At 41.6% G+C, this 25,725-nt stretch overlaps 1 protein-coding gene across 1 annotated transcript in view; it reads left to right on the plus strand.

Annotated features, from left to right (window-relative positions):
- Nucleotides 1-25,725, plus strand: part of nsun2 (NOP2/Sun RNA methyltransferase 2) — a 110,129-nt gene that overhangs the window by 77,588 nt on the left and 6,816 nt on the right. Inside the window, exon 18 of the mRNA XM_060904687.1 lies at nt 9,291-9,330. Coding sequence (XP_060760670.1) covers nt 9,291-9,330 — 40 coding nt within the window. The remainder of the gene's footprint in view (nt 1-9,290; nt 9,331-25,725) is intronic.

Here is a 25,725-nt window from a genome sequence, read left to right on the forward strand (position 1 = left end):
GTATTTAAATAACGTTGGCTGGCTTTTTTCGTGGTATATCAGATATCGTGCTAGCTGAATGGAATATATCTGATATACCATGAAAAAAAAGTCAGCCAATTACTATAAGACGTACACATTCTCTTCATATCCGCATACTCGAAGGCCAACACTAGCTTACCCATGACTCGATGCTGTTATCGTGGCAGTCCAGTTATCTTCCGGCAGGTGTAGCGTTCAGCAGTAGTGTAAGTGAAGGCCAACGCTAGTGCAGTCAAGCCAGTGCTATCTATAGAGACCAAGTAGCACAAACTAACGAACGAGAAACTAAGATTTCTGTCTCCAGACTCCTACGCTGCACACTCGCTACAGTTTTTTTTTTTTTTCCCCACTCAGACTCAAGTGTTCATTTCCTTCTGTAATTTGCTGAGTTACTTTTAAACTCAGCATCAACTGTACACACAACGGAGCGACCTGGCAGACAAAATTCTCTCAAAATCTTCCATTTTTAACGAAGCAAACCAGTTGGCCATGTTTGTTTACAAATTGTCAGTTGCTCGCTAGCGTGGAAGTTTTACGTCGCCGACGTGTGATGTCATGTCTTGACAACGTGCAGTATCGTAAGCCATAGTCGACGCTCATTCTCCATTGGATAGAGTGACGCAATACACATAGGATAAGCGATATGCTAACAATATTGCATGCTATCAATCCAAATGAATGGAACCCGCTACAAGGGAATAGAACACGTTTTTATTCCATCGAAAAAGTGTCCTGTATGTATAATAATTCTTGATATTTCACTCTGATGACATCACTCTCGGTGTGTTCCCGCTGAATAGGCGCATGTTGTCAAAATGGGGAACGGATTCAGAATTAAAATTCTTTTGATTAACTTGAGTGAGGTTTGTTTGTGGGTGTGTCCATATCATATAAAGAACATTTCACAGTGGTGCGAAGATATCTTATTTACCAGCTGGGAGGTCCGTATAGTGAAATACCGTGACCGAGGTCTTGAAAGTACTCGTAAAGTAGCCTGGCTAACCCGACTTCAAAGCTCTCCGAGCATTTGGTCTGGCCAAGATAATTAAGCCCAACCGTTTCCCAGAGCCCGTGGTTGACCCGCCTCCCTGAAATGCCTCAGTTTGCTACTGGTCGAAGCCAGAAAAGGCTGTGACGAAGCTTAAACCAATCACTCTTTCCTCTGACGTATGTGACGCGACGGGGCTAACTGGTAGATTAAACTCTTACCGAAGCCGGTCGGGAGCAAGGCGAAAACGGCCTTCCTTTCAATAAATACCTCCAGGGCTGCTCTTTGCTCCGTTTTCAATGAGAACCTCCCGTTGAATGCTTTCAATACAGCATCTATGCGTAATAGATGCGGAAGCGTGAATGAAGCGCTTCCGGCATAGATTCTGTAAACAATCTATGGCTTCCGGTCGCAGTTCTACTACGTCAGTGCCTTGAACACGCCTCTACCCAGGGCCGTTGGAGATGCTCAAAGTTGATTGGGTCCCGATTTTTCGGGAGCTTGGAAGAGCTGTAGATAGCTTGCCTGGCCAGACTAAGCTCGCAACAGGCCCTCGTGTTGCGTCACGCTTAGGATGGGCGGGCCCAGGCTACTGGTAAAGTATTCAAGGCCGAGGTCACGGTATTTCACCATACGGACCGACCTTAAGCTGGTAAATAACATATTTATTTTTTTCTTTACCAAATTCTAACAGAAAACGAGAGCGCCCGAAAGGGAAAACCGAGCCGAGCCACCATTTTGAATCCTCATTCACGGCTGTAATGCAAATGGCTTCCTCCTCGGTATACAAGTGCACTTCCATGGCAGGAAAAAAAATACATTTTGCCGCCTATGTAGTCCCCTATTTATACAAATAGGAGTCATTCAGGATTCAGCCATGTTTTTGCTCGGCGTTAGCAGCAGTTAGAGGTTTTTAGCTTCCTCCTGAAATGTTTTCTTTTATTTCTTCTTCCTCAGGGTAGTAAAACTCGCTTTCGCTGTGAACACTGGCGTTATCGCTATCCATGATGTAAAATTAATGCTGTTCTCCTGAGAAATGCGAAAATAAATGTTGACAAAAAATTGCTACGATGTTTGTTGTTGTGAACGAGCGAGTCACGAAAGGTCCGTAACCGGGGTCTGGATCGTCAGATTCCAGACCGCTTGCGAGCCAATCAGAGCGCACGATTTGATGGAAACCGGACCGCAAAAAAAAAAAATGAAGTTTATCTTCTTGAGTTGCAAAATATTTTCACTCATGAATGTTCACCACTCGAAGATGAACTTTTCCACAGAGCTATAACCGTGTGTTTTATTCTCTCTATATAGCTTTTGTTTGTAATGGTTGGACAGCTTTGTGTTTAGCATGTCTACTGAAAGATACTAAAAATGAGCATTTTATATCCTGGCATGATTTCACGGTCACGTTTGCTGTATTAAGACCAAATTTCTGGCTTCGCTGCACAGCGTAAATGTAAAAAAAAAAAATGGGACAAATTACTCGTCCCTTTACTTTAGAAGAGAATCAAAAGTACCTAGACAGAGCTGTTAAACTGGGCTGGGATCTTTGTGCCTTTTTTTTTTTTTTCTTCCCCCTGAGCTGCTGATTCCACTTCAGCTACCAGAAAACTTATCACATTTGTGTTTTATTTCCTACACAGTCCCTTTCTATACTGGAGAATGCCTCAAAGCATTGAACATGTTATTAGGATGAAGGAGAAAAACGGTCATTACATCAATATTGGCACGCTAACAAACTTATTCTTGCTAATGGCAGCAGTATTTGCTGCAGAGGTAAATTCCTACCTAGCTAGTTGGCTAACGTTTTGCTGGGTAAACCTGTCCTGTTTTTTGTTTGCGCTTCTCTGTTCAAATATAAAATTTTGATCTCCAGAAAGTCCGATGGTTTTGAAAAACAGCTCCAGTTCTGGAACTTTTACTGACCGTTTGGTTAAAATGAGTGTTCGCATGATCATTAGCAAAACCAAGACTGCTTTAGCGGTTAATAATAATAATAAATTTTATTTGGAGCGTCTTTCAAGATACCCAAGGACACTTTACAAAGAGTGTAAAAATTGTAAATAAAAGTCAAAGTAGAACTAGTTAAAAGGCACAGAAGCATGAGACAGAATCAACAACAAAGTAAAAAACATAGATGATGCAGCAATACAATTAAAAATAATAATAATATAAAAAATATTAATAAAAATAATAACCTCAATCATTCAGCATTATGATGAGAAAGCAAGGGTAAAAAGATAAGTTTTGAGCATGGTTTTAAAAGATGAAAGGGAGGTGCATTGACGCAGTGAAAGTGGGAGACTGTTCCAGAGTTTGGGGCCAGCCACACTAATGCCGCTTTTCCACTACAAACGCGGCTGAGTCGGGCTGAGCCGTGCCGTGCTGAGTTGGGCTGAGTCGAGCTGAGCGGGGCTGTTGGGGTTGCATTTCGACTACAACCGCGCTGAACCGTGCTGGCTGGAAGTGGGTGGACACATTGGGTGGAGTTAGCGAAAGTGGGTGGACGTCACGTGATGGTAGTCTCACGACCCGGATAGTAAACAATAAACATGGAGGACATGGAGTCGTTAGTGTTGCTGGTCTTGGTGCTGTGGCTTGTTGTCACCGACAACGCCAACAGATACTGGCAAGAGCGTATAGATGACGCGAGGCGCATAAGGCTCCAGAAATTCTCGTAATTCGTAATTATTCTTCTTCCGGGTTTGCGGTGTTTACAGATCCCAGCGTGCTCGCGGGGCGTGTGTGGGCATGTGAGGACACTCCTCCTCACTAATCAGTGCACAGGGGAGTGTCTGCTCACGCCCCCAGCCTCACTCAGCTCGGTTTGGCTCGCTTCAGCCCCACTCCAAAACCGTGCGAGTTTTGGGTGCTAAGCAGGGCTGAAGCGAGCTGAGTCGTGCTGTTCTGAAGTAGTCGAAACGCGAGCCGTGTCGGGCTGAAGTGAGCTGAAGCGAGCTGAAGTGAGCTGAAAAAGGGTAGTGGAAAAGGGCCATAAAAGCCCCATCACCCATAGATCGTAGATTTGTGGAGGGGGTGGTGAGAAGGAGTGTATCAGAGGAGCGTAAATTTCGGGTAGGTAAGTATGGAGTGAGAAGACTAGAGAGGTAGGTGGGTGCTAGTCTGGCTAACACGACTTCAAAGCTCTCCAAGCTATTGGTCTGGCAAAGATATTAAGCCCAACCGTTTCCCAAAGCGCGTGGTTGACCCGCCTCCCTGAAATGCCTCAGTTTGCTACTGGTCGAAGCCAGAAAAGGCTGTGACGAAGCTTAAACCAATCACATCACTCTTTCCTCTGACGTATGTGACGCGACGGGGCTAACGGGTAGATTAAACTCTTACCGAAGCCGGTCGGGAGCAAGGCGAAAACATCCTTCCTTTCAATAAATACCTCCAGGGCTGCTCTTTGCTCCGTTTTCAATGAGAACTTGCTCCATGTTCGTAATGTTTCTAGTGAATGAAGCGCTTCCGGCATAGATTCTGTAAACAATCTATGGCTTCCGGTCGCAGTTCTACTACGTCAGTGCCTTGAACACGCCTCTACCCAGGGCCGTTGGAGATGCTCAAAGTTGATTGGCTCCCGATTTTTCGGGAGCTTGGAAGAGCTGTAGATAGCTTGCCTTGCCAGACTAAGCTCGCAACAGGCCCTTGTGTTGCGTCACACTTAGGATGGGCGGGCCCAGGCTAGGTGGGTGCTAGGTTGTGCTGGGCCTTGTGAACAAGGAGGAGAATTTTGAAATGAATGCGATATTTAACAGGAAGCCAGTGTAGCTGATGGAGGACGGATGTGATGTGATGTGATGCCAAGGTCTAGTATGGGTGAGGAGTCTAGCTGCAGAGTTTTGGATGTGTTGTAGTCTGTTTATTGATTTACTTGGAAGCCCAATGAGCAGGGCATTGCAGTAATCAAGTCTGGAGGTGATGAAGGCATGAATTAAGGTCTCTGCAGTGGGGAGGCTAAGTGAGGGGCAGAGTTTGGAGATAGTTTTAAGATGAAAAAATGCTGTTTTAGTGATGTGTTTTATGTGTGAATCAAAAGAGAGAGCCGAGTCAATGATGACGCCCAGGTTTTTCACTTCAGAGGAGATGGTGGTGAAATAACCTGGGATGGTGAACTGCGCAAGAACTTCTTCAGCAGTGTTGGAGTAGCAATGACTATGGCTTCGGTCTTATTATGATTGAGTTTGAGAAAATTGTTGTGCTAGCTAGCATCTCGCCCTGAATAAAGTGCTAATTTTTTTTCTTTTACGGCAGTGAGTTCAGTTATGGGTTGTTTGACAATCAGGGTACGCAAGCTAAAAATCACATTTAACACTTGTTATCTTCAATATCAAAAGGCTTGACTAAATAAACTTGGTTGTTTATTGTAGCCCTGTGATAGCTCTATTTACCATGCAAAAAAAACATTTGGTGATAATGTTATTTTTGGTGAATGTATGGCAATATATGTCATATTTAGCAAAATTACTCGTGTCATTTAGAAAAAGTGCTTTTTTTGACCACAGGTAGCTCCAAAAGGGATGCACTTAAATCATTCTTTATACCATAAAACACATATTTCGCTCCATATCATTGGAAACATCAAGTTTTAATATTGAATGCCAGTAAGTTTTCAGACTATTTTGATCAAATTAGTATGTAATTGTGTCAAAAAAATGTCCTCTCCGAGACAGCTAATTTTTCAATATAAAATAGCATATCTAAAATGATTTTCATCCTAAAATGTGGTCAAGATATTGGGACATAAATGTTAGAGACAACTAACACAAAGCTTCCAGCCTTATATTAGGGGTGTTCACACGGCAACTTTTACTCCGGTGTAGCACCGGGGCTGCCCCGGTAGAGCGTTCTCACGGTACAAAGTTATACCGGTGTAGTAGCCCAGGAGTAATAGGGTTATACCCGGAACAAATTAGTAACAAGCTGAACATTTCAGAATACCTTTAGGAATAACATACTAAAAGTCCCCGGGAATCCACCTTGTGCTCTCTGAGAAATTCAAGATGGCGTCCAAAATGGCCACCAAATGGAGATCTGCCCATATCTCAGGCCCAAAACAAAATATTAATGCAATTAAAAGGTCAGAATATATGTTTTGTAGGGTAGGAGAGTAAATTCCAACATGTGTGTATTAATTACATTGTGTATTAACATTATATAATAACAATGTACACATTATTACAACAGTATATTTGTGTATAGTGTGGATCCGTTGGTTACTCGTTCACTCCGTATCATCCTGTTCTGTTCACAAAACAACAAACACAATTACTAGGGGTTGGAGCACTTATTTTCATTAATATTAATTAAAGTAAATTGGTGGTGTAAAATGAAAAATGGCATGTTAAAAGGTCATGCTGAGTTCAGTCATTTTTAAAAGGTCATGCTGAGTTTAGTCGTTTTTTGTCCGAACACACTGGCATTGCTAGTAGTAAAGACTGGCGCTAGAAACTCAAAGATTAATTTTTTTCCACCCTTAAACAAGCTTGAATAAATTCCCTACTTCACTGATGGTACGACAAAGGTCCGAGCATTACAACTGAGGCACTGAGAAGTGTTTAAGTCTACTCATTGTTTATAAGCAAGAGCTTTTATTGAGGCAGAACTTTTTGTCATGAAAGTCGCCGGAATGTTGAAGTGTACTGAAACAGCTTGCCATTGTAGTTTTAGAAGATAGAGTTCTCAAATTTAATTTCCCTTTAATATTTTATCAAAGCTTAAAGATGCACTAAATATTAAGGAAATTGATGTCTAATTGTTGTCTTGCATTCTGTTCATGTATGTAGGTAGCCTACTAAGCTAATCTGTCAATCATGTCAACCATCAAATTCCATGTAATTTCCACGTTAATGACCTTGTAATCTTGGTTAATTTTAATTTTAACAGTGTGACAGTGGTGAATTTGCGTTGCTTGTATGAGAGAACATATAATTTAACATTTTAATTGCATTTATATTCTGTTTTATCCCTGAGATATTGAAAAATCTCCAATTGGCAGCCATTTTGGACGCCATCTTGAATTTCTCAGAGAGCACAAGGTGGATTCCCGGGGACTTTTAGTATGTTATTCCTAAGGGTATTCTGAACATATTCTGAAAAATTCAGCTTGTTACTAATTTGTTCCGGGTTGGACTCAATTTTGAGCTAATGCTCTTGGGCTATAGCCCCTGAAAGCTGCTTAAACCGGTGCAAGTCTAACCCTGCTCGGGAGGTGGTTTAAGAAATTTACTCCGGAGTAAATGCTAGTTTGTGGGGCAGCACCGATATAAAATGGGACGTCTGAACACTACAGGGGTAGACTTGCTACGCGTGAGGAGAGCTGATTACATACGGGCATTGCATAATTTGCATCCTGGTATTTTGCGCTTCCAAAATGGCGAATATCAACAACAACAGAACTGCGTGTCTTCCAGTGTTGCCAGATTGGGCGGTTTTAAGTGCATTTTGGCAGATTTGAACATATTTTGGGCTGGAAAACGTCAGCAGTATCTGGCAACACTGGTGTCTTCATCTACGTTGTTTTCCCGGCGCTTGGTGATGCCATGACAACCGGGAAAAGGAAGTACATTTTCACGCATGCGCATATTTCATTTCCGCATTATTACTATCGTATAGCACAGTCGCAAAAACTGCCGCGTGAACGCAAGTGGGGCTGCACCGGTGCTAACGCGCTTCTCTCTAGTAAGCAGGGTTGTGACGTATGAACGCTCCAAAAAATTTACACCGGTGTAAGATATATTGTAACAAAAGACATCGGGGGGGCGTCGTGGCTCAGGTGGTTAAGGCGCCATACCATGAATGCGGGCGACCCGGGTTCGATTCCGGCCCGAGGTCATTTCCCGATCCCTTCCCGTCTCTCTCTCTCCCGCTCATTTCCTGTCTCTACACTGTCCTATCCAATAAAGGTGCAAAAAGCCCAAAAAAAATATCTTAAAAAAAAAAAAAAAAGACATCGGTGCAGCATCGATGCAAATATGTGCCGTGTGAACACCCCTATTTAAAAGCACTATGGAAGTAGTGGATTCTGAATTGTCAAAAAAAAAAAAACGTCCTCTCTGAGAATCACTTCGTTTCTCCCAGCCCTGCTTAAAGCTACACTTAATCTTCATCTTATAGCAGATTACACAAAACTACAGTACCATTACACATGTCAAAAAATTACCTGAAATCTGTTCTTTAACTTGTCCTTCACTTAAAAACTGGTACAAGATCCAGTTTGAATCATATATGTGAAGATACTCAGTCATCCAGGTACATAGTAATCTGTGGTTGGTAGAAGAGAGCAACTGGACTTGCTTGAAAAGTCTTGAAGACGTTTCGCCTCTCATCCGAAAGGCATCCTCAGTTCTGTCTCTGTTCAGTGATGGTCGTTCCAGGTTGACAAAAATGAACGATCCTCTCTGGCTAAGATGTCTGCCAGTTTTCTGGAAGTCCTCTCATACTCCCGCACCAGTCGAAGGGATCTCATCCCAAAGTGCGTAGAAACATATCTGTGAAGATACTCAGTCATCCAGGTACATAGTAATCTGTGGTTGGTAGAAGAGAGCAACTGGACTTGCTTGAAAAGTCTTGAAGACGTTTCGCCTCTCGTCCAAATGATGACTGAGTATCTTCACAGATATGTTTCTACGCACTTTGGGATGAGTTCCCTTCAACTGGTGCGGGAGTATGAGAGGACTTCCAGAAAACTGGCAGACATCTTAGCCAGAGAGGATCGTTCATTTTTGTCAACCTGGAACGGCCATCACTGAACAGAGACAGAACTGAGGAAGCCTTTCGGACGAGAGGCGAAACGTCTTCAAGACTTTTCAAGCAAGTCCAGTTGCTCTCTTCTACCAACCACAGATTCAGTTTGAATCAATTTGAATTTTGGACCCCTGTGACACAAACTTTGTACCCTGATTGTAAATCAACCCTTATGATCATGACAGTAAAATAATAAAAGTTAACCCCTTGCTTCCTTTATGGTTATTGCAATCGGTAAGTGAAGTACATTTTGTTAGTGCAGTCAGTTCTCGGTTCAGTCCTCAAAATGGCCGCCGTTATGCAGAGTGATGACGCGTGAAGTGCTCTGAATGTGTACTCTTTCCTCTGTTCAACAAAATAACTTTTTTTTTTTTTTTTTTCTGTGTAGAAATGTGTAAATTTTTTTTCAACTAAGGCTTTAAAAATTCATTAATTTATACTGTCATTGACTATTTGGAAATGGTATCTCAGAAATATTAAGCATGTGATCCACGGCTTTGCTGAAGTGTTAAACTTTTTTTTTTTTTTCATTTTCCAGAAATGGGAAGCATCGTTCTAAGATACCAACCAGATCCAAAGTAAGTGCTTGCATCATTCTAGTGCTTTCATTTTCTTTCTTTCCCCTAATCGACACTGAAGCCAAAACACTAATTGGGTACTGAAATAGCCGAGGCTGTAGGGAGGCTGCCAAGAATCTTCAGCTGTTTGTGTTTTTGTGTATGTATGAGGGAGGAAGAGAGGCAGATGCTCCCACTTTCACCTCATAAAAGCCGTCTTGTTTGTACACTAAGATCTATGCAATGTTGCCCGTGCTGTTCATCAAACAGTGGGGTGACAGACGGTGGCGAGCAGCCACTGCTCCCGTGTGGTAATTAGACGACTCGGGTTGATGGAGGCCACTCGTTCTGTCTGTGGACAAATAGCTCCTCATTGTCTGTCTCACCAAAAAGCTTATTGTCTGTCTTGCTAGGAGGCTGTGTTTCACATGAGTGGCCTCATTATCAGGACACTGCTTACCAGAGTGTGTGTGTAGGGTCTCTTATACACTCGTACACGGATGCATTCTCATGCCTGGTGAATATCGAACATATTTGGGCTGTAATTATGATCATATTCATGGTCATGCTTTTAAAGTTGTCATAAATTTGAAGATTTTTCTCATCTCATTATCTGTAGCCGCTTTATCCTGTTCTACAGGGTCGCAGGCAAGCCGGAGCCTATCCCAGCTGACTACGGGCGAAAGGCGGGGTACACCCTGGACAAGTCGCCAGGTCATCACAGGGCTGACACATAGACACAGACAACCATTCACACTCACATTCACACCTACGCTCAATTTAGAGTCACCAGTTAACCTAACCTGCATGTCTTTGGACTGTGGGGGAAACCGGAGCACCCGGAGGAAACCCACGCGGACACGGGGAGAACATGCAAACTCCACACAGAAAGGCCCTCGCCGGCCACAGGGCTCGAACCCGGACCTTCTTGCTGTGAGGCGACAGCGCTAATCACTACACCACCGTGCCGCCCTGAAGATTTTTCTAATCGGAATATATACAAAGTACAACCCAAAGTCCAAAAAAAGTTGGGATGCTGTGTAAACTGTAAATAAAAACAATGTGATAATTTTGCCAATCATGGAAACCCTCTATTTCATTGAAAATGGTACAAAGGCATGACATGGCCGCCTGTACATCTGGGAAGGCATCATTAATGCTGAATGAGATATATATATAAAATATACGTTTCAGAGCAATATGCTGCCATCCAGACAAAATCTTTTTCAAAGAAGGCCTTCCTTCTTTCAGCAAGACAATGCCAAACTGCTTTCTGCACATATTAAAACTGCATGGTTCCATAGTGAAAGAGTCTGGGTGCTAAATTGGTCTGCCTGCAGTCCAGACCTGTCTCACATTTAAGACATTTGGCGCATTATGAAGCGCAAATACGACAAAGGACGAGACCCCAAACTGTTGAGCAACTGAAATTGTATATCAGGCAAGAATGGGACAACATTTCTCTTTCAAAACTACAGTAAGGCTACGTTCACACTGCAGGCTGAAGTGACTCAAATCCGATCTTTTCGCCCATATGTGACCTGTATCCGATCTTTTATTGACAATATGAACGACACAGATCCGATTTTTTCAAATCCGACCCAGGCCGTTTGGATATGTGGTCCTAATTCCGATTCCTATCCGCTCTTTTCATATGCGACTTCAGTCTGAACCGCCAGGTCGCATTCATCCAACTTACACATCATCAACAAGCCACAAACGTCACTATTCTGCGCTGAAGTAGGCGGCGGGTCTCTCAAAAAACGTTACAACATGGCGCATAATCACGGGCGCAGATAGAGGGTGGGACTCGTCCCACCCAGATTTAAATTCACCTCGCTCGGTCCCCCCCCACTTATAGGGAGGAAAAAACGTCTATGCTGTCTTTCTTTGCATAAGGCAAACCTCACGGAAAAATCAAAAGACTAATTACCATTCGGTTTATTGAGGTGCACAGCAGTGTATACATAGTTGCAACAACTCACATAAAACAAAACAAAGACTGATATTCGGTTGGTTGAGCTGCGCAGACTGCACAGGTTGCGAGCTTGAGCTTGGTTGCTATGGTAACCCACAACAAGTTTGACAGGCATATCGGGGTTGGGGTTGGTTTGCTGGCAGCTTTGTCCCCCCCAGTTCAAAAAACGTATCTGCGCCCCTGCGCATGACATCAATGCGAGGGACGCTTCGGGCTGTGAAGGTTCTGAATCTTCTCAATGGAAGGACGCAGAGGTTAGGGAGCTGATTTCCATTTGGGGGGATACAGCTATTCAAGCTAGATTGGATGGGTCATACCGCAACCGGGCGGTTTTACTTCCGTAAACACTGGCCATGCTCACTGCGTGTGACGTTGTCGTATCCTGCAATGCGCATGCGGAACACTTTTAGGTCGCTTTTCGTTCATACTGAGGATCACATACAAGTCGCATATATTTGTTAATGTGAACGACCTCACAAAAAAATCGGATTTCACAAAAAAATCGGAATTGAGCATTAAGCCTTGCAGTGTGAACGTAGCGTAATTGTTCTCCTCAGTTCCCAAACGTTTACAGAGTAGTGTTAAAAGTAGAGGTGATGCAACACAGTGGTAAACCATGCCCCTGTCCCAGCTTTTCTGAAACCTGTTGCTGACATCAAATTCAAATTGAGCAAACATTTTACAAAAAACAAAAATTTCTCAGTTTCAGCATTTGATATGTTGTCTTTACTTTGTACTATTTTCAACCCAATGTTTTTGGAATTGGAGTTGTAACATTCATGATACTTGTCGTACCCTTTTATATCAAGAGAGAAGAGGGAGTCATTTTGAATTCAGCGATAGAATAACAGGAATAGTTATGTGTCAAGTTGCGCCAGTAGCCTGTGACTACACCAGACCATCATACATGCATGAAATAGCACAAAGTCCTTGAGAAAGTGTTAAGCTACAATTATGTGACAACCTGTGAGAGTCACGAATGATTTGCTCCGTACTGCTGACACTGATATCCTCAGCGGTCTTATTGATTGATTTTATTTTTAGATTTAAATCAATTGTATTCAATCTCAGTGCAGCTATTTATACGGAAAATCATGGCCCCTTTTTTTAATATTTAAATTTCTGGCATGCCTCATATTATCATAGGATCTTTATCATGGATACGATTTCATACCATTAGAAAATCTCTGCTTTACATCTGCTAGACAAGGTGTCCCTCAGAGATCAGCCTTTGGTCCTGTGTCTGTTCGTCTGAACTTCAAAATTTAAACTTTCACTGCTTGTTGTTTGCTAGCGACTAATGTTCGTCAGCAGAGTGACAGATGGCCATCACCGGACACTTATTTCTTTAAAAAAAACAAAAAAACAAAGTGTGAGTGGTGGGTGTTTTTATTTCTTTAATAAATAAAAAGTGAGAATGGTGGGTGGCTTTTATTTATTTATTTATTTTATTTATTTATTAAAGAAATAAAACACCCACCACTCACGCTTTGGGGTGTTTTTTGTTTTGTTTTTTTAATTAAAGGAATAAGAGTGAAGTGTGGGCGGGCTTTTGTGGGTTGTATGTGTGCGTTTATTTATTTATTTATTTTTTTTAAATGAATATATTGATGAATTTCAATGCAGTGTAGACTTGGTAGTCACTTTTCAAGAATAAAACTTTCCTGAATCTCAAAATTGCCCAAGTTTGTCCTGGTTAAATGTTTCTGATGGATCTTTATATTATAATTTCTTGATGCATGTACATCGTCTAATGTATGTGAATCAAACCGACCCAGTTCTTTTTATTTATGTATTTATTTATTAAATTTATTATTTTTTTAACTAAGCTCCGCTTCCTTTTTGGCTCATGTGAACAAGTATCGTTTACACTCCTGTAATTTGCATAGCGCGCTCTCTCTCTCTCTCTCTCTCTCTCTCTCTCTCGCATATTTAACCTGATTTGATTATTTTGTTATATTTTATGATATAATAACACTTTTCTGATGATGTTTTACGCACCCTCAGTTTTCAGACTTCAACCAGTCCACTCACTCAAGTCCATAAAGACCTTTTGATCATTCTTATAAACCTTCAGGTGTTTTTTTTTTTTTTTTTAAATGCTGACTTTGTCAGCTGAACCTTTTTGAGTGTCATTCATCATCTCATTATCTCTAGCCGCTTTATCCTTCTACAGGGTCGCAGGCTCCAGCTTGCCTGCGACCCTTTTTGAGTGTGTGGAAAAAAAAAAAAAAAATATATATATATATATATATATATATATATATATATATATATATATATATTTATTAGTGCTGTCAAAAATGTCGCGTTATTAACGCGTTAACTTGACTCAATTTTAACGGCGATAATTTTTTTATCGTGAGATTAACACTCTGTGACATGATGTAGGTTTTTCATAAGCTTTTGAAACTGCCAGGAACTTGGAACAGAGACTAACGATAGCAGCTAGACTGTAATGCCACGCCCCGCACAGCCAGAGTCCTCTGCCCTCCCCCGAAGAGCCACGGTGCTCGGCTTAGGTTTCGTTTTCCCATCGGCGGCTCCAGCCCCACTTTGCAGTGGCTGTGACAAGACGTGTTATGCTCTGTAATAAAAAAAAAACATTGGTACAACCAGTGTTCGAACTATGCCAATATTTTCGGGGGGTCCCTTTTTTCCCCTTGGGGGGGTGCTTGCGCTTGTCTCAGAGCGCGGATCTCCATCGCGCGCTCACTTCGGATATGCAAATGCTTCCCGTTGCACACAATTGCTATGTCAATAAACATAATTTTGCCAATATTTTAGAGACCCCCCCAGGGCTCGAAATTAACTTTTTTTCTTTGTGTCCCCCAGTGGTCCCGAATTCTGTGTTGTATTGTCCCGAATGGAAGTAATAGTGTCCCCATTTTTTTTTTCCTCTCTGAAATAACCAGTGGTTAATATTATCATATGAAGTTACTATTATATTTGTAACTATGCGATTTTGAACCCTTTATATCATTTTTACAATAAGTCACAAAACACAAGTGACACATGTCCTATACATCATCTATTTCAAAATTAGTTATTGCATTTTCAGTTTATTAAACTTTGGTGATCTCACTGTATGAATAGATACCCGTTTATTTAAAGGGGCCAACTAGCTCATTCAGAAAATGTTTCAACTCCCTACATCTGCAGTACACTTTAGCTGAAAATAAGACCCCTTTTATGTTCATTTCATCTACTTATACCTTGAATATCTGTTGGCACTTATAAGGCCAACTTATAATTTTCACCATGACCGTTATCCATTTTTATGAACTTTCCGTTATCCATGACCGTTATCCATTTTTATGAATTTTCCGTTATCCATTACCGTTATCCATTTTTATGAATTTTCCGTTATCCATTACCGTTATCTATTTTTATGAACTTTCCGTTATCCATTACCGTTATCCATTTTTATGAATTTTCCGTTATCCATGACCGTTATCCATTTTTATGAACTTTCCGTTATCCATGACCGTTATCCATTTTTATGAACTTTCGCTGCCGAAACGTGGGTGCAAATGTTAGCAACATCAGCATAGTGGCAGGTCCGAGCCTAGTTGTGCTGCTGACTGACTAAACTTTCTGAACTAGAAAGACACCAAGAAAACTCACTTATTCTGTTGAACGGTATCTTCCGTCAATATCATCCACATCATTCCTGTTGTATTTTATAACGTGTCTAACAGTGTTCATTAAGTTCATTCAGTTGCTCGCGTTGCCTGCAGACCAGGCGATGACACTTTGGATCCTGAAGGTCCCGGAGACGTTATGTCTGGGCTTTCAGTTTCTTCCCCGCGGTCGGTCCGCTTCAACCACTTAAGCATTTTTGTTCTGGCAAGAGTCGGCGCAGCGTGTGCGGTAGCAATTCCATTCCAAGTCCATATAATGCGGACTCCGGCCGAAGATTCTAGAACAGAATGCGCTGCTCTGTAGCCTGCTGATGCAGGTGCATCGAAAGTGTAGCTACTATGTATTTTTCGCTGTTAACGTTTTAAAATTAAAATTGACAAATTAGGTGAATGTCTACGTATGTGTTACGGCTTTGTAAATAATATTAATGTAGAACTTTTTTTCTAGATCTATTTTTTTTCCATTGTCCCGGGATTGTCCCAGATATGATAATTTTGTGTCCCGATGACATTTTTTATGGTCCCCGGGACGTCGGGACACCGTTAGTTTCGAGCGCTGGACCCCCCAACATTTCCCAAATCATGTTTTCAAGGGATCTCATGTCTGTTTCAGGGGATCTCGGATCCCCCGAGTACCCCCGTAGTTCGAACGGTAAGCAAGCCCATTCACTTTTTTATGCTGATAAGAGAATTAAAATGGTTTTTCATGTGACAAAAATGTGCGATTAAATTGCGGTTAATTGCGAGTTAACTACGACAGTCGCGACATTAATCGCGATTAAATATTTTAATCGCTTGACAGCACTAATATTTTTTATATATATATATATATATATGAGAGAGAGAGAGAGAGAGAGAGAGAGTGATTCCATGCTTATGGGTACTGAAATGGGGACATGAACTTATTTTTAAAAATTCACCTAAAACCATTTCTTTTTTTACCATCAGGTCACAAAACATGTAATCTTTAATGAATGATGTGTTAAAAGATAACTTTAATTTTCTGAGATGTAATAAAAACATATTTATATGCCAAAGTCAGAACGTAACAGAAGTGTTGTGGACATATATATTCTCAATTTTAACAATGTAGAATTACTTTTTGAAACATAGGAAGGTGATGTTTTAGCAAATATAATTAATAAACATGTGTAGTAGAATAAACATACACATTCTTTCAATAAGATTAACATGGTCTATAGCTAGATTGTAATTAATTTGTAACAGACGCGAGATGGACAATCGTAACAGAAGTAATAGAACAGACATCATTTTGGAACTCATAGGCTTGACTTTGGCATATAAATATGTTTTTATTACATCTCAGAAAATTAAAGTTATCTTTTAACATATCATTCATTAAAGATTACATGTTTTGTGACCTGATGGTAAAAAAAGAAATGGTTTTAGGTGAATTTTTAAAAATAAGTTCATGTCCCCATTTCAGTCCCCATAAGCGTGGAACAGTGGCGGCTGGCTTTTGTAAAAGTGAGGGAGGAAGGAATGCTTGGTTGAAGGTCACGGGCCCCAATGCGACCGCACCTGCTGGACCGGCTATAGTTACACGCACAGGTTGAGTTGATAATAGTTTTTCCTGAATAATTCATTAACATCCTTTCCACGGTGTCAAACAACTGGCAACAGTCAACAAGTAAAAGAACAACAATAACATTATTTCACAACTATTTACATGGGATATAGCCGTGTTTAAGACAAACATTGATGTTAAGGAATGATTCAGGCCAACTGATTGAGGCTCCCTATTTATATATCAAGTCAATTCTCCGTGCTGTCTGATTTGCAAATCTATCTGTGACCTGATCGTACCACGCTGGATCTTTTTGGAGTGTCTTGAGAATCTTTTTTTCAATTGAAATAATGGCCAGATGTTTTAATCTCTCCTGCCCCATTGCGTTGCGTGTGTACGTTTTAATTCTCTTGAGGCACGAAAAACTCCTTTCAACCCCTGCAGAGGTTGCGCCAATTGTTCCAATCAGGGACATGAGCCTGTACAACTGTGGCATCGCCCCATCAAGACCGCTGGACTTCATGAAGCCAAGGGCATCGCAAAGTTTTCTTGATGAATTTATTTCTGCATTGTGATAAAAATGCTGCAGTTCGATTCTCAGCTTTTCTTGATCAAAAAGGTGGCCATATGTCTCCATCAAATTTGACAGTAGCTGCGTAGGAAATGATATTTTGAACGAGTCGAATTTCGCCGCATCCAAAAGCTCCATGAAGCGCAAGCGGTCGAGGTGTTGAAAGCGCTGAGTTATTTGAGTGCGCAAGTTGTCGTGGATGGAATCATAAAGTGCTCTGTAGGACTGACGGGGATTAAGCAGCCTTCTTTTGACCCTGTGAGACAAGTCAGGGTCTTCTGTTAGAGAGGCAGCCCTGGCGTAGATTTTGTCAAAGGCGCTCTGTACTTTTAGCTCATCCAATATTTGCAGGAGATTCTCTATTCGCCGTTTGCAAAAGGCGACATCCATGGATTTGTGCTGCAAGATGTCAAACACCACGTCAGTGTGCGAAAACAACTGCTCAAAAGTGAAGAGTAAAAACACAAATTCAAACTCTTGCATTTTCGACCTCAAACCATCAGCTAAACGTATTGTCTCATCATCCATCATTGGGCGCTCAGTAATGTTCTCGAAAATCTGAAGTAGTTCGTCATAATTTGAAGCAACCGTGTTCACGACCCTAGAGGAAAAGTTCCAGCGAGTGGGAGCGCTCCGGGGAATGCGGGCGCAACTGAACTCCTCGAGTAAAGAAACCCTCTTGCTGGACTTGGAGAAAAAAGACGTGAAGCCACCCAAGTGAGCAAAGAAGTATTTTGCTTGGGGAATGGTCTTAACACCCTGACTTAAAACTAGGTTTAAGCGATGTGCATAGCAGTGGACAAACGTTGCACAGGGAGCCAATTCTCTCACTTTAGCCTGAAGGCCATTCAAGTCCGAGGCCATGACCGCGGCACCATCGTAAGTCTGAGCGACAAGTTTATCCTTGAAATTGAAACCTGACAACTCAGTCTGCACGAAATCGAACAAGGATTGTGCACTGCGACCACTGGACACATCAAAAAATCCTAGAAAGCGTTCCTGAATTGTACCTTGATTATCGACATAGCGCAAGATGACAGACAGCTGTGAATGACAGCTTATGTCTGTGGTCTCGTCGATTTGCCACGAGAAGAAGGGTGCCGTGTTAAGTTGCTTTTGGATTTCTGAATTAATTGAACCAGCTATAGCGGATATTAGATCATTCTGGATTGTTTTTGACATGCCTGTGAAGACAGTCGAACTTTCCAGATGCTCTGCCAGAACACGATCATAGCGAGCAATAACCTCCGCTAGCTCCCTGTAATTGCCCTTATTGTCCGAATTCCCCCCTTCTTCATGTCCCCTCAGTGACAACTCTTGCATGCCTAGGTAGGCTGTTGCATCTATCAGACGTTTTAATACCTCTCTATTGCGACTCACTTTAGCATTGTGCTGCTGGATTTGCAGCCGCACACCCTCGTCTACCACCCTATCTATTGGCATGGTGCCTAGTAAGGACAGTCGGATAGCAGCACCAACGTGGTCTTGACACTTCTCATGGCGTTTGGTTGCCCTATCTAGATTTTTTAAATCATTGAAACCATGAACACTCCACGCTTGTGATTTGGCATTGTTCATTAGCAAACAGGGCCAGCAATATAATCGATGGGTGGTAACGCTACCAGTGAGCCATGTGTACCTAGCAAACCATGTAGCATTCACTGTACTGCCTTTGCCATTGGGTTTTGTGATTTCGATTTTAGGGGTTGGTCTACCTGCTGCTTTGATGGCTAATTTTTCACTGTAGCTCAGCCCATGGAAGGGTTTTGCAAGCAAAACATTCACCACGTCCTCTGTTTCCATTACTTTATTCGTAGAATATCTATAACATAGTCAATCCACTTCCACCTCGCCGTTCTCACTCTGACTGCCGAAGTGCCCGAGTCACCGGATCTAGAAGTTAAGTTTGATAAGATAACCCCTCCCCCCAGGCAGCTAAGGCCTCTACTTATTGGTTCATTGCGCAACTAGGGCTGCAGCCTATTGGTTGATATTTTGTAGCACTTGTCAGATCTCTTAGCTAGTCCCACCCTCTTAGAGGAGGATTTTCCTCCTCTCTCTCATTGAAGTCTATGTTAACCACGAGCCGCCAGTGCCGGAGACTGTTTGAATCGGAGTGAATGGGAGCCGAAGGGAGGAAGATCCTCCGTGCAGTAATTTCTAATAGCGAGCGATAGGGGGTGCTAATGTAATTTCACCCAGAGAAACGAATATAATGTACATGTCGTATTTGGCAGTAAAATAGTAATATTCAAGGACAGCAATTCATTAAATTGGTCAAGACAATTTCAACTTTTTATTCTTAGAATTTTTAAGGAGGATCTTCCTCCCTCTCCTCACTGGAGAAGCCACCTGTGGCGTGGAATCACTCATTATTAACTTTCATCATTCAGAAATTGCTAACGCGTCCGTGTTGCTCAAAATAAAAGGTGAACAGAAAGCTGCACGAAGGCGACTCAGACATGCTGTAGGTGTGTGTGTTTTTGTTTGGCTAACGCTGAATTCCTGTACATGTCTCAGCAGGTTCTGATTAGATCTAGTTTATTTAATGATTTGAGCGCCATAACAATATATAGTCAACGCTGAACTCCAGTGAAAGTAATAAATGTGTATTAAATCCATGGAACTCGGCAGGATGTGCTGAGAGAGGTTTTGGTGTAATGCAGTCACGGTAATGGAAACAAACAAGATGTGGCATGTCATCTTGTGAAACTATAAATGTAATAGTTTTTAAATTATATATTGTTAGCCTCGTCTTGGATGTTTAATTCCCAATATATTGGGTTCATATTAGTTAACATGGCACTAAATAAACAAGTTCTTGGTCATTGTGGAAAAACTAACTAGAACCGTGTGGTGTTTCAGTGCTACGGAGCACATCTTGTCCGATATTAAAGGATGACCTGGAGATGGTTAGTTGTCCAACTATGCTAATGATATTTATGCACAGATTAGTTTGGTTTTATTCACCAAGGTATAATCTAACGTTTTACCAAATATGATGATGCAAATTGAGACTTGGATAAAATCCCACTTGTATCTGTGAGCTAGTTTTAAAGGAGAACCGAAGGCAATTTTTTTTTATCATCAAAATTCTATTTATCTCATTTTATTAAATATCGGAATGCATTTTTGATCGCTATTTTGTCACTGTTGTAGCAAGTTCTGAGTGTTTGAAATATGCTCTGTAATATATCAGTCCATATGCCAAAGCGATGGCCGTAAACGAGATTCGTTGAGACCTGTGCGAGACATCGTAGGACGGAAGTAAAATGTACAGCGGAAATCAAAGCGACCGACATCTGCCAATGTTGTCAAAAGATGCGCGCCCTCTTTCGAATGCTGACGTAATCAAGCTGGAAGTTGTGTTTGTTTTGATAGCGATCAGGAAAGTCTGAAAAAAGTAGGCAGTAATCGTCATTTAAACTTGTTTTTGTGCAATATTTCGTTTGGAAAACAGTTTTCAAAATGGCGGCGCTGACACCTGGCTGACACTTCACGTTTCGAAGTCTCGCACGAGTCTCGTGAAGATCACGCGGATAAGCGACGCCTGCCGTGGACCCAACGAACTAAATTCAACACAGCTAAAAACCGAATAGGCCGATAAGTATAATATTTAATTGCCAATACGAGTCACGATATAAGGTTACTAAAACCGAAAATGTAATTGAATAACACGTTAATTCAGAAATAAAGCAAGTTTAAAAATGACTTCAGTTCGCCTTTAACTGTTCTGGGCAGGACGAATCATAAATTCTTTAGCTAGCCTACCTGATGGTCTAACGTTCCTGTGTGTAACCTAGAATTATGTTTTGGTTGCATGGATATCCTACTGACTAGGCTAGCTAACAATGTATTAGCCTATATTACATTAATACAGACGAAGGGAAATGAAGGACCATGTGATCATGGAGCACATGCCTTGAATGGGCTGGATTTTTTTTTTTTGGATAAGTGCTGTTATGGTGTTGTCATTGTATCAGACATTACATGAGTGTGCAGAGCGTCTTTATTGATGACCGATTTGCACTGGACTGTATTTTGGGATCGTAACTGGATCCTGATTCCGAAAAACATTTTTGTTTAACTGTAGCCTGGCAAGCCAGACTAAATGTGAATATTTAGTCTGGTCTCGGTCGTAGACATTTCCGAAGGGTGTGGGAGGAACAACCCGTTGTCTTTCAAACTGTCTCTGTGCGTATAGGCCAGCGCTCTGACCAATCAGCGCAACAGTGACTGTGACGTAGTCAGAGCGACAGAAAGCAGTGGGGGAGACCTTGAAATAAATAATTTTTCAAAATGCGTATTAATTAATAAACAGGTTCTAGATATTAAGAAGTTTGGAGATAATGACCACAAGTTTGGAGTCTGTACCACATACTTAACATACACTTTTTTTTTTTTCAAGTGTTTTTCAAGGGTTTGCTTAAACTGTTTTTGAGAGTTTTTATTTAGTGGTGTTTGGTGAAATAATGGGCGGCATGGTGGTGTAGTGGTTAGCGCTGTCGCCTCACAGCCAGAAGGTCCGGGTTCGAGCCCTGTGGCCGGCGAGGGCCTTTCTGTGCGGAGTTTGCATGTTCTCCCCGTGTCCGCGTGGGTTTCCTCCGGGTGCTCCGGTTTCCCCCACAGTCCAAAGACATGCAGGTTAGGTTAACTGGTGACTCTAAATTGACCGTAGGTGTGAATGTGAGTGTGAATGGTTGTCTGTGTCTATGTGCAGCCCTGTGATGACCTGGCGACTTGTCCAGGGTGTACCCCGCCTTTCGCCCGTAGTCAGCTGGGATAGGCTCCAGCTTGCCTGCAACCCTGTAGAAGGATAAAGCGGCTAGAGATAATGAGATGAGATGAGATGGTGAAATAATTTCCCTTAAATTTAAAATAACGGGAAAATAAGAAACAATCAAAAAGTCATGTTTCAAAGCTGTTTATTAATTCTTCGTACTGCACAAACTAGCCCCATCCTTTTGGCTACGAGCGGAGCCAGCTGGTAGATCAGACTTTTGCCGTAGCCGGTCGGCAAAACAGCGAAAACGTCCTTCTTGAAAAGGAATGAGCGGAGAGCCTCTTCCTGCTCATGTTTCAACGAAAACTCCAAGTCTAATTCTTCTAAAACTGATTCCAAAGCGGAGTCAAACGCATGCTGTTCACTAGCCGTAGCCATCTTTCCTGTTGTGCTTTCTCCAGCATCGCGCAGCTTTGTCGTCACTCCTGCAAAAGCCCGCCCAAAGAATCCAAACAAAAACCTTGCGTTGTGATTGGCGGGCACGATTTGATGCCCAGGGTGTGTTGTTGATATGGTCCGAGGCTAGACCCACTCGTAGGCAAAAATATTTTTGGCCGCTAGGCGGGTGGGTCTAGTTTACTAGGCTAGTTTAACTGGTCACGCTAATTGAACCATTCCACTGCCATTCAGGTTGTGTGTCAGGGTGATGTGTGTAGTGCAGCAGGCTGTGTTGCACCAATGTGAATTGCGTTTTAGTTAAACATACAGTACCAGTCAAAATGTTTGGACACATTCGTAGTTTTTTTTTTTTGTATTTTCTACATCGTAGAACACTACTGAAGCTATCACAACTATGGAATTATGTGGTAAACAGAAGTGTTTTTAAAAAAAAAAAGTTTATTTTTTTGCTTCTTCAAATTATCCAGCGTTTACCTTGATGATGCTTTACACACTCAGCGTTATCTTAACCAGCTTCATGAGGTCATCACCTGGAACGCTTTTCAATTAACAGGTGCCTCGTCAAAAGTTAATTAGTGGCAGAGTTTCTTGCCTCCTTAATGCATTTGAGATCAAACGTTAAATAATAAATAAAAATGCTAAATACGGTGCCTTGAAAAAGTATTCATACCCCTTGAACTTTTTCACATTTTTCCACCTTACAACCACGAACTTAAGTTTTTTATTGAGATTTTATGTGATAGACCAACACAGAGTAGCACATAATTGTGAAGAAAATGATAAATGGTCTTCAAAATTTTAAATAAAAATCTGAAAAATGTGGTGTGCATTAGTATTCAGCCCCCTGTACTCTGATACCTCTAAATACAATCCAGTGCAATCAATTGCCTTCAGTAGTCATCTAATTAGTTAATAGAGTCCTACTGTGTGTAATTTACTCTCAGCATAAATACACTTGTTCTGTGAAGGCCTCAGTGGTTTGTTCGAGAACACTGAAGAACAAACAGCATCATGAAGACCAAAGAACTCAGCAGACAGGTCAGGGATAAAGTTCTGGAGAAGTTTAAAGCAGGGTTAGGTTACAAAAAAATATCCCAAGCTCTGAACATCTCAAGAAGCACTGTTCAATCCATCATTCAAAAATGGAAAAAGTATGGCACAACTGCAAACCTACCAAGACATGGCCGTCCACCTAAACTGACAGAGCGAGCAAGGAGAGCACTGGTCAGAGAAGCAGCCAAGAGGCCCATGATCACTCTGGAGGAGCTGCAGAAATCCACAGCTCAGGTGGGAGAATCTGTGCACAGGACAACTATAAGTCGTACACTCCACAAATCTGGCCTTTTTGGAAGAGTGGCGAGAAGAAAGCCATTGTTGAAAGACAGGCATAAGAAGTCCCGTTTGCAGTTTGCCAGAAGCCATGTAGGGGACACAAGCAAACATGTGGAAGAAGGTGCATTGGTCAGATGAGACCAAAGTTGAACTTTTTGGCCTGAATGCAAAGCGCTATGTGTGGTGGAAAACTAACACTGCTCATCACCCTGCACACACCATCCCTACTGTGAAACATGGTGGTGGCAGCATCATGCTATGGGGATGCTTTTCTTCAGCAGGGACAGGGAAGCTGGTCAGAGTTGATTGTAGCCAGAGCTACAATCGAATGGTTTAGATCAGGGCTTTTCAAAGTGTGGGGCGTGCCCCCCCTGGGGGGCGCCAGAGTTCTTCAGGGGGGGCGCAACGTGAGAGACAAAATGGATCGATTTTTAGTACCTAAAGCTACAGGGAGTGAGGAGACAGCCAAGCAAAAAAACAGAGCCTCCAGGATGTTGCGATTTGCAACTTCAGCGCAAATTCAACCAATCCCTGCGAATTCAGGGCGGTGTTGCAATTATATCTAATCACTGCAACTTTCCCGCAAATTTGACCAATCGTTGGCGTCGTCTTGAGGTGACGTCGACAAACTACCTCCCGCCTTACTTCCGGATGTCTATGTTCAAGAGAAGCAGCATGCGCGCAGTGTTGCCAGATTGGCGGTTTCAAGTGCATTTTGGCGGGTTTTGAACATATTTTGGGCTGGAAAACGTCAGCAGTATCTGGCAACATTGCATGATGTGCGAGTCAGTGTTTATGTAGGCTTAAATTCTGTAACTGAAAGTGTGTTATGTTTACAGTGAAGCACTGTGTGCACTTTATTTTTTTTTTTTTACTTAAAGAAATTAATGGATGCCAACATTTTTGCCAAAATGGTATTTTATTTTCCATTGTTTAGGCAGCTTCAGCATCATACTTGTTTTTTCTTCTATGAAGCCTGAGCCATTTATTTTATTAGTTTATAATTATTGTTTAATTTAGTCTTCAGGAGAGACTGCCTGCACACAGTACTAGTATTAATAGTTTTTTTTTTCTTACATGAAAGCTGAGGCATTTATATTATATTTTAAGGTAACTTCATGTTGTGCTGTGAGGTTCTCTGCACTTTAACTTTTGCACCAACAGGTGCATTTGGATAAGTAAAGCCTATTTTTCTGCATTTTTGTAGTCCTGGTAATCTTTTATATTGGTAAAGTTGTTTATAGGACCATTTCTCAGTGTCTGTTTTTTTTAATCAATAGTTTTTCGGTAATAACTTAATATTTAACATATCACTCAATTTTAATCACAAAAAGAGAAAATCGCAACAATTTCTCGCAACTTTCACTTCCTCCCGCAATGTAATCGCAACAAAAACCTAAAAAACACCGCAACTTTCATCGCAATTTTTTTGGAAACCCCCGCAACATCAGACATTTTAGCCCGCAGCAATCACAAAAACGGCCCGCGGAATCCTGGGGGGACTGAAAAAAGAAGGAAGTATGACCACGATTATTTCAAGTTTGGATTTTCATGGACTGGATCTGAAGATGCTCCACTGCCACAGTGTGTTGTCTGCCAAGAGGTGCTAGCTAACGATGCTATGAGATGTTTAAAATGTGTAAAACAAGATGTTTTAAAAAGCACAGATGTTTATAATGTGAAAAAGAAAAAAATAATGTGTACAACAACCTTTTTTTTTTTTTTTTTTTTAAATACGAATGGAACATTAAGTATAGCAACAACATAAATTGTAAGGGAGGCGCTGTTGTTTATTTGCTCTCCGAGGGGGGGCTGACTCTCCCACACTTTGAAAATCCCTGGTTTAGATCAAAGAATATTCATGTGTTCGAATGGCCCAGTCAAAGTCCAGACCTAAATCCTATTGAGCATCTGTGGCAAGACTTGAAAATTGCTGTTCACAGACGCTCTCCATCCAATCTGGCTGAGCTTGAGCTATTTTGCAAAGAAGAACGGGCAAAAATTTCAGTGTCTAGATGTGCAAAGCTGGTAAAGACATACCACAAAAGACTTGCAGCTGTAATTGCAGCAAAAGGTGGCTCTACAAAGTATTGACGCAGGGGGGCTGAATACTAATGCACATCACATTTTTCAGATTTTTATTTGTTTTTAAAATTTTGAAGACCATTTATCATTTTCCTT

This window comes from Neoarius graeffei, chromosome 22 (assembly GCF_027579695.1).
Source record: "Neoarius graeffei isolate fNeoGra1 chromosome 22, fNeoGra1.pri, whole genome shotgun sequence".
In the NCBI taxonomy this organism is placed as follows: Eukaryota; Metazoa; Chordata; class Actinopteri; order Siluriformes; family Ariidae; genus Neoarius; species Neoarius graeffei.